Below are 7,734 nucleotides of genomic sequence, written 5' to 3'. Positions count from 1 at the left end.
CGCTGAAGAAGGGTCATTGGCCGAAACGTTATTGCGTCGAGAGTGCGTTTTTTGTTGTTTGCGCTAGTGCGCTTACTATCCGATGCAGCGGCACCATCACAAATAATATGTGGAAGTTTTCGCATCAAGTACCCAGTACGTGACGTCACCGAACCGCAACGTCACGCGCTTGAAATGCGTCACGCCGTGACGTTGCTTGTTTACGGTTATGACTGTGGGGGAGTGCCGTTAATCCAGCAGCACGAGCAAAATGGTGTCTCGTCTCCTACATCGAGTGTCTCGGCAGCAGCAGAGTCCGGCGTTGTCTGAAGCGACGCTGGTGATCCCAGCACCAAAATAGCTGCCCACCCCAGCTGTTCACTCTGCACCCGGATTGCGACGTGACGTCACGGGTCAGAGGTCGCCCGTCATGGCCGCGCTCTGCGTCGCCACGGCAGCCACCGCCTACCTCGGCCTCTCGGCCGCGATCTTCAGCGCCATGAGCGGCTCCCAGCCCGGGCCCTACATGGACGAGATCTTCCACGTCCCGCAAGCGCAGAAGTACTGCAACGGTTCCTTCCTCGAGGTGCGGAGCGCTGCTCACACGGAGAGTGACCGCTGTTGCCTAGCGAGCTCGCGGGAAGCCTGCGACAGGGACTCCCGCGGCGAGTGGTGGGACGAGGGGGTGCTATCCGTGTCTTTGTTACACGCCGCGTTTATCCATAGATAACCCCGTTTTCTTGAACGTACGTGTGCTTTCCAGCCACCCTGCGAGGCTGACGTTGATTGGTGGGCATAAGGACGGTTAGAGGAATGCTGCTGATGGGTGGATCAATTAGCTGCTTATGCATACATTTTCAGCCCTTTGTCACTCTGCTGCTGGATGAAGGCATCCTCACGTATTGTTTGACTCAACGCTTCTCAGTGTGGATCGATGATGGGTGGAACCGAGGCCCAGTTCAAACATGACTCGTGAATTATGTTAGTCGTGGCCGGGAATTGAACTCTGGTCGCCGGGTTCGGATCGAATTGCGCTAACCACCGACTTATCACTAGTTAAAGGATCGCAAGAGATGGCGGCGGGTTGGGGAATCCTTTATCCAGCAAGAGATTGTGCATTACTGATGATGGCCCCGCTGATTTTACCTTTACGTTAACAGAATGACACGTGGCTGTAAGAGGCGAAAATAAATATAGATTGTATTCGATTAGTGGACCTAGAATTTTGAGACTGCGGCGAGGGTGGGGTGGGGGTGACTTATCGTTACCCAACAGCCAACCCTCGTGTCACACTGCTGCATACATATAAATTGTGTACTGCACTGCTCTCCCACCATTTCCGTCTTCCCCCCCAAATAAGTCGGGTTCCCATTCATTCATCCGTTGAGCCTGCATTCTACCCAGCAGAGGGCGCGGCCGAGCTTCGCTGACTTCAGTTTTCGTTAACCGAGTCTGCAATTCTCTTCTACAAAGGTGATCTGGGGCATACATTGGTTTGGTGAGAGACTTCAATATTTCGCCAGTGGTAGGTGTAGTACTAACCGGTGCATACCTGTCAACCCCTTTTCAGACCTTATTGGTCACCCCATGCCCTTATAAATCTCAACGTACATCCTACAAAGTCCCATCACAAGGCACAAACACAAACTATGACGTAAATGCAGTGACCAAACTCATTCTAATTACGTGTAACCTCTGCCAGTGCAGTGGGACCCGAAGATCACGACGCCACCGGGATTGTATGCATTCTCCCTGGGCCTCCTCTCCCCACTTGGCTGGATGCTGGGGCTGCCTCCCTCAGAGCGCTGCTCTCCTACGCTCCTCCGTCTCACGAGCCTCCTCTTCAGCCTCGGAAACTTCTACACACTCTACCTGCTCACATGCCGCCTTAACAGTGACATGGTGAGCGAGGCGTTTACGGCGTTTACACCTAAGCCGCGATTTAGAAGCAAATTAAATTGCGGTTTTCAAGGTTGTGCTGCGTGTTTGGCATTTCTACTCTGAAGCTTTCGCCACGCACTGTAGCTTGAGAGAGATGCTCGATATGTAGCCCATTCTGATAAGCCGCATGTGAATTACAAGTGGCAGGGAAAACTTGCACGTAATGTACAAGCACATTTTCACAGTGACAAATAGATGGGGGTTATTCTACAATCTGCATTATATTGGAGACCTGAAGCCTCCAAAATCCCTCACCACCACTACCTGCTCACTGCTGCTCTCTAGTGGTGCTATTAGCTAATATATTTGGTGATTTCACGTTCTTTTTACTGCAGTTAAATGTCGAAAGTTGTGCATAGGTCATAGTCGATTCTCTATGTCCCTTGGTCATTGTGGTTCGAATGAGCCCTCGAAACTGCTCAAATGCTGTGACTGACAAATGAAGGTTATTATAAGGATGGTCACAATGGTATTGTTATTCAACAGACCAACTTGCTGCAAACAATATCAATCTGCATGTTTTGTTCATGTGACAACTTTAATTGTTTGGCTGTGTCGGGTGGAGCAGGATGTACAACACCATTTGGCTGTATACTTACGTGATCCAACCCAAACAACAATGATTTCATAATGATTTACGTTTTTTTAGTACTTGAATGCCACAGTATCCCGAAGTGCATATACTAAAGATAAAGCATGTGGCCATAAGTTATTATTTCGCAGAAATTCCAACCACTTCCTCCCTCGTCTCCACCCACCACAATCACAGTCATAATTGTGAAACCCGTAGTGAATTGCAATCAGTGCTTTTTTAATTACACTTGACCCTCGGTCTCCTGCTGACCCCCTCGTGCAGAAGCTGTCAACGCCGCAGCAGCTGCTGCAGGCGCTCTCGCTGGCGCTGCTGCCAGTGCTCTACTTTTTCTCATTCCTCTACTACACGGACGCCGGCTCCACCTTCCTGGCGCTGCTCGCGTACCTAATGTGTGCGCACGGTCGCCATGGTGCCGCCGCGCTCGTGTCGCTGCTCGCCCTCTGCTTCCGCCAGACCAATGTGGTGTGGGTCGCCTTCTACGCTGGCATCGTCGTCTGCCAGGTGAGGCCTCTTGCTCCTGAGAGCCATAGTGACACAAAAACACTCCTGCTCATTAAAACAGCGATTGTCAAAAATACTTCTTAGTTGTTACCCCCCCCCCCTCCCTCCTTGCATGTGTGAGTTTTCTCCGAGAACTCCAGTTTCCTCCCACGTGTATTAAACATGAAACATCGCAATGTGTCGGGTCACAAAGCTTGGGAAATTGTCAGCACCAGTTATGGTTGCCTTCCTCCTGCTGGTCTCTGATTTTACGCATCTCTGAAGTATTCTCCCGAGAGTGGGGAGCGGTCGTGTAGCGGTTAGCGCTACGCTGTGCTATGAACCTGGCGATTCCCGCTCACGGCCAACACCAGTGACGATTATCTGAACCGGGCCTCCCCTAGGTGTAAACATCGTGACGAGGGATACAAAGGCGACCGGGCGTGGTGTTGGCCACCCACCCCCTTGTGTGCCGTGCCGGCCTGCATAAGTGCTCGCTAACAGCACTTGCCCCTACAGTCTGTTAAGGCTAAATGGGGGTCTTTGTGTACGTGCGTGGATAGGAACTGGACAGGGCCTGGGAGGAGCAGCGCAGCAAGAAGGACGTGAGCCCGAGCGACCGGCGGGCCCCGTCCCTGTGGCAGAGCTGGCTGCAGCTGCTGCGCTTCGGGCTGCAGTGGTTGCGCTCCCCGGAGGCCATGTGGCGCGCGCTGGCGCCAGCCTGGCCATACGCACTGCCGCTCGGCGCCTTCCTGGCTTTCGTGGTTGCCAACGACGGCATTGTTCTGGGCGACCGCGCCAGCCACCAGGCCTGCCTACACTTCCCGCAGTTCTTCTACTTCCTCGTTTTCACACTGGCGTTCAGCTCACACCTGCTCCTCTCGCCTACTCGCCTTCGCGACTCCGCGCTAGCCCTCCGCCGGCATCCAGCGGCAGCGCTCGCCCTGGGGGCGCTCGGCTGCCTGCTGGTGTGGCGCTTCACCTACGTGCACCCCTACCTCCTCGCTGACAACCGCCACTACACCTTCTACTTGTGGCGGCGTGCGCTGGGGTGGCACGCGCTGGCGCGATTCCTGCCGGTGCCTGCCTACCTATTCGCCGGCTGGGTGCTGAGTGAGGCTCTGCGCGCCAAGTCGCCGTTCTGGCGCGCGGGGTTCGCGGTGTGCGTGACGGCAGCAACGGTGCCGCAGCGGCTGTTGGAGTTGCGCTACTTCATCCTGCCCTACCTGGTGCTGCGGCTCAACGCGCCCGTGCCCTCTGTGCCCCATCTGCTCGTGGAGGCCGCGCTGCACCTGGCTGTGAACCTAGCGACCGTCCATCTGTTCCTGCACCGAACATTCCAGTGGCCCGACAGCGCCGACCTGCAGAGGTTCATGTGGTGACGTGCGGCGCTGGGGACCGTGGGGGGGGTGGGAGGTTATGAGTGACGATCGTGGCATTCCCAGTAATTCTTAAGGCCATGATACAGTTGGGAAAATTTGCAGGGCAAATGTTGCCTGTAATCATCAGGGGCGGAGCCAGGATTTCAGGCCGGGGTGACATTCAACAAATGTTAATTTCAAGAATGATTAGAGAGTCACGCTGTTGAACTAGACGCCATCGGTTGGCGACACACTCTGACAATGCAGTTGCACGGAGTCCGCCAGACCGAGCGTCGTACACTTATACGCAGAATGTCACCCCTGGCTCCGCCCCTGGTAATCATGATCATCCATTCCTCAATCATTTCATGTTCTGTATTTACAAAGATGTTGGTAGCTCCAAAATATGAGCCAAAAACCCAACACATTAATCAGTAACAAATAGGTGACGTTTTGGCCTATGGCTCTTCATAACACAAATCTGAACAATGTGATCACTAAACTTGGCTCGGATCGCAGAAATAACACCACTACCCAAGGTTATGTGGCAGTGTAGGCCAATCAGTGTCCATCAAACTCTGCTTTCATTGGCTTAGACAGAACTCAATGGTAACCACGTACCATTTCCGAACAAAGTTGCCACAGCTGCTCGTGGTTATGTTGCCGGCAGCGACTACTGTAAAATACCCCTGGTGCATTGTGGTCTTAGCAGCCACGCACGAACCCAGAGTGGGGAGACGTGACGGGAATGTCTGCACAATCAGCATCCAATTGTTTTGTACTTGATGCGCTTGTACATTTCGTGAATGTAATGGCAGCTCTTGTTTTGACAGCTGTGGGAAGGAAGTGTTTCTCACTGCTGCGGTAATTAATTAATATTTTTTCCCCGTACCACGCGTCGCTCGCATTGTTGAATATTGTCGCAGTTCTGCCAAGCGCTCGGCTACAGAATGACTTTGGCTGTAGTTACAGGACAGGTGATGGGTGAGAGGTGCAGTTGCGGGTGGGCGTTCAGTGTTCTGGTTCCGTCTTCCTCACCCAGTTGGTCTGGGCTTGTTCACAAGAAGGAGTTGTGTTCTCTGTGAAGCTCCCGAGTTGGAACAACCACGATCCTAATGACTTCCATCATAAAACAAGGTTTCAGTTTTTGCGTTAAATATTATATTCATAGGCGGTCACCGACACGCTGCGCATTGGTATCTGAAACCGAATCATGTCGATAACAACCATATGAACAAACATTTGCCACGGGAGAAGCGCCGAGCTGTTGGGTGAGAGACGTGGGCCGACAGAGTGGGGCTGCACACACAAACCCCCACCACCCCCACCCCTCGCGTGCGTCTCGTCGACAAAACGCGCGGTCACCACGCGTCCGCGCAGTTTTCACTTTGTTTTTAATAAAGTCCACAAAAGTCGATGTCAAAACAGGGGAAGCGAAAACGCCATCGTCCTTCGGTGAGAAACCTTCCCTTCTGAATTAATCGGCCGCGTCACGCTGCCTGCCGCCGCGACGGCGGCAGTGTCTGGGGGTGCCGAGCCCCAACACACGCGGTGTAGAAAAGGCTGCTGTTCACGTAAAGACCTCTTCGCTAAGTCCTACACATCAATAAATACATCCAGTGAAAAAAAACAGGCTCTAGCTTACAGACAGGAAATGTTGACATCCATTTAATATTCGTTCCGTGAAACAGGAGAAATGAAAACAAAAAATTCTCACAGAAAATGTGAATGGCCCCAGGGGAGGGAACTCTACGGCGCATTCCTCGCCCACAGCCAAATATACAAACTCCCAGGAGTCGTCTCGAGGGTGGGGTGGTTGCCCGCACTCTCCTCCCATGCTTCTTCCCGGTGCTTCTCTGCGTTCCCCAACGCCGGCCTTCGTGCCTCCCCTGGGCGCAACCGCTACGGCACAGCTGGGGCGGTGCGGGGGGATGCAGCGTTGCTGGAAAACGCAAGCTCAGCGAGTTTGTGGGGCGGGGGGGGGGGGTACCTGCAGCGTGAGCGCCGCTGCCCCCCACCCCCCCCTCCGATGGAGCGCAGGGTTGCAGAGTGCTTCGCTACACCGACTGCCTGCAGTGAGAGGGGGCACTAGTGGCAGTCGGACTGAATTTTAACAGTGACTGACTCTCAATCCTCAACAGTGTTGGACTTACTCTAGGTTTAACAGTGTCGGACTTACTCTGGGGTTAACAGTGTCGGATTGACCCCGGGGGTAACTGTCGGAATGACAGTCGGGGTTATAACAGTGTCCGACTGATGCAGTCTTGTCTCTGGAGACGATGTTGGGTGATCTTGGGGGGGTGCGGGGGAGGGCGGGGAGACGCTGACTTCCACAGCCACATTCAAGTCTCATCGTGTGCAGCTTAAATTAGACTTTAGAAAAAAAAAACGAAATAAATTCTCATGCTATTCAACAACGACGACGACAGAAATCAAGTTAATAAAAATCAGTACAAAATAAACCAATGTACAAATGAGACCTCGCCTGCCGACGACATTAGAAACGATGATAGAAAGTATCTACAAATATAACAGTTCTCCCTGTTTGGAAAAAAAGGCGACGCGTTGGAAGATTTCCCAGAATGCCTGCTGATGCGACTCATAAGTTCAGTCCGCCGTAGTCATGTGATATGTATCAACCAATCGGAAGAGTGCACCCTGTTCCGAGGGCTGCGTCTGTCCTGGCAGTTCCCATCGCTGCGGAGGAGGAGAGGGGTGGGAGCTGCACTTCCGCCGCCGCCGCCACGGCAAAACACTTGCGCTCCCGCACTGCTCCACCCGGCCTCTCGGCGGCGAGTGCGGGCAGGTGGGCAGGCAGGCGAACCGGCGCCGTCTCGAGGCCTCCGCCCTCCACGGCGGCACCACCGCCGCCACTTCTGCGGTGGCAGCGTCCGCTGCTTAGGCGACGATTGCTAGGCAGTGGAAGGTCCACAGGCTCCGCGCCGTGTCAGCTGACGTCTTTCCCCCGCGCCGAGCAGCTGGTCCCGGGCACTCTGTGCACAGGCACAACGTGGTGACGTCTCGGCCACGCGGCGCCAACTCACCTTTCGCCCCCGCGCCGGGCATTTTCCTTTGGCACGTGGTGCCCCCCCCCCCCCCCCCCACGAGCCGCAGGGGCTGAGCGGATCGGGGGGGGAGGGGGGCGGGAGGAGCGCGGGAGGCGGCGCGCGCAGTACGAACGCACGCCGCCGCTCCGCTCCCTCTGACCTCGTCTCTCACGCGCCAGGCCACGGAAGGGCGCGCGTGGTAGTGGTGGGGGGGTGGACGGCGCAGGCAATGACATCACAGGAAGCGATGGTGCCGCCACGGTCCGGGCGCCTGCTCAGATGGAGGTCTCATTGCTGCCACTGCGGGTGGGGGTGGAATGGAGCGGGCGAG

The 7,734-nt window shown here is 54.8% G+C and overlaps 2 protein-coding genes across 6 annotated transcripts in view; one reads left to right on the top strand and one right to left on the bottom strand.

The window, feature by feature from the left end:
• Positions 1-17: 17 nt before the first annotated feature.
• LOC116947582 (dol-P-Glc:Glc(2)Man(9)GlcNAc(2)-PP-Dol alpha-1,2-glucosyltransferase-like) lies at positions 18-5,781 on the top strand. Of its 2 annotated transcripts, XM_032963498.2 has the most exons (4): positions 24-565; positions 1,687-1,881; positions 2,777-3,016; positions 3,559-5,781. In XM_032963498.2, exons 1-4 carry the CDS (start codon positions 410-412, stop codon positions 4,375-4,377), a joined length of 1,410 nt encoding a protein of 469 aa, XP_032819389.2. In that variant the 5' UTR covers positions 24-409; the 3' UTR covers positions 4,378-5,781. The 2 variants fall into 2 exon arrangements, with proteins under 2 accessions (XP_075926817.1, XP_032819389.2); XM_076070702.1 differs by lacking the exon at positions 1,687-1,881 and having other exon boundaries at positions 18-565.
• CELSR2 (cadherin EGF LAG seven-pass G-type receptor 2) overlaps positions 5,732-7,734 on the bottom strand; it is a 114,904-nt gene continuing 112,901 nt past the window's right edge. For 2 of the 4 annotated variants that reach the window (XM_032963497.2, XM_032963496.2), the window contains exon 38: positions 5,732-7,703. Coding sequence is in view for 3 of the 4 variants with exons in the window: in XM_032963496.2 (XP_032819387.2) it covers positions 7,679-7,703 (25 nt within the window). In the remaining variant the exon portion in view is untranslated. The remainder of the gene's footprint in view (positions 7,704-7,734) is intronic. The other 2 variants (XM_032963494.2, XM_032963495.2) reach the window with 1 other exon arrangement.

Source organism: Petromyzon marinus, chromosome 30 (assembly GCF_048934315.1).
Source record: "Petromyzon marinus isolate PM22_M1 ecotype Great Lakes invasive population chromosome 30, UKy_Petmar_22M1.pri1.0, whole genome shotgun sequence".
NCBI classification, from domain to species: Eukaryota; Metazoa; Chordata; class Hyperoartia; order Petromyzontiformes; family Petromyzontidae; genus Petromyzon; species Petromyzon marinus.
This window is presented reverse-complemented; position numbering and strand designations above follow the sequence as displayed.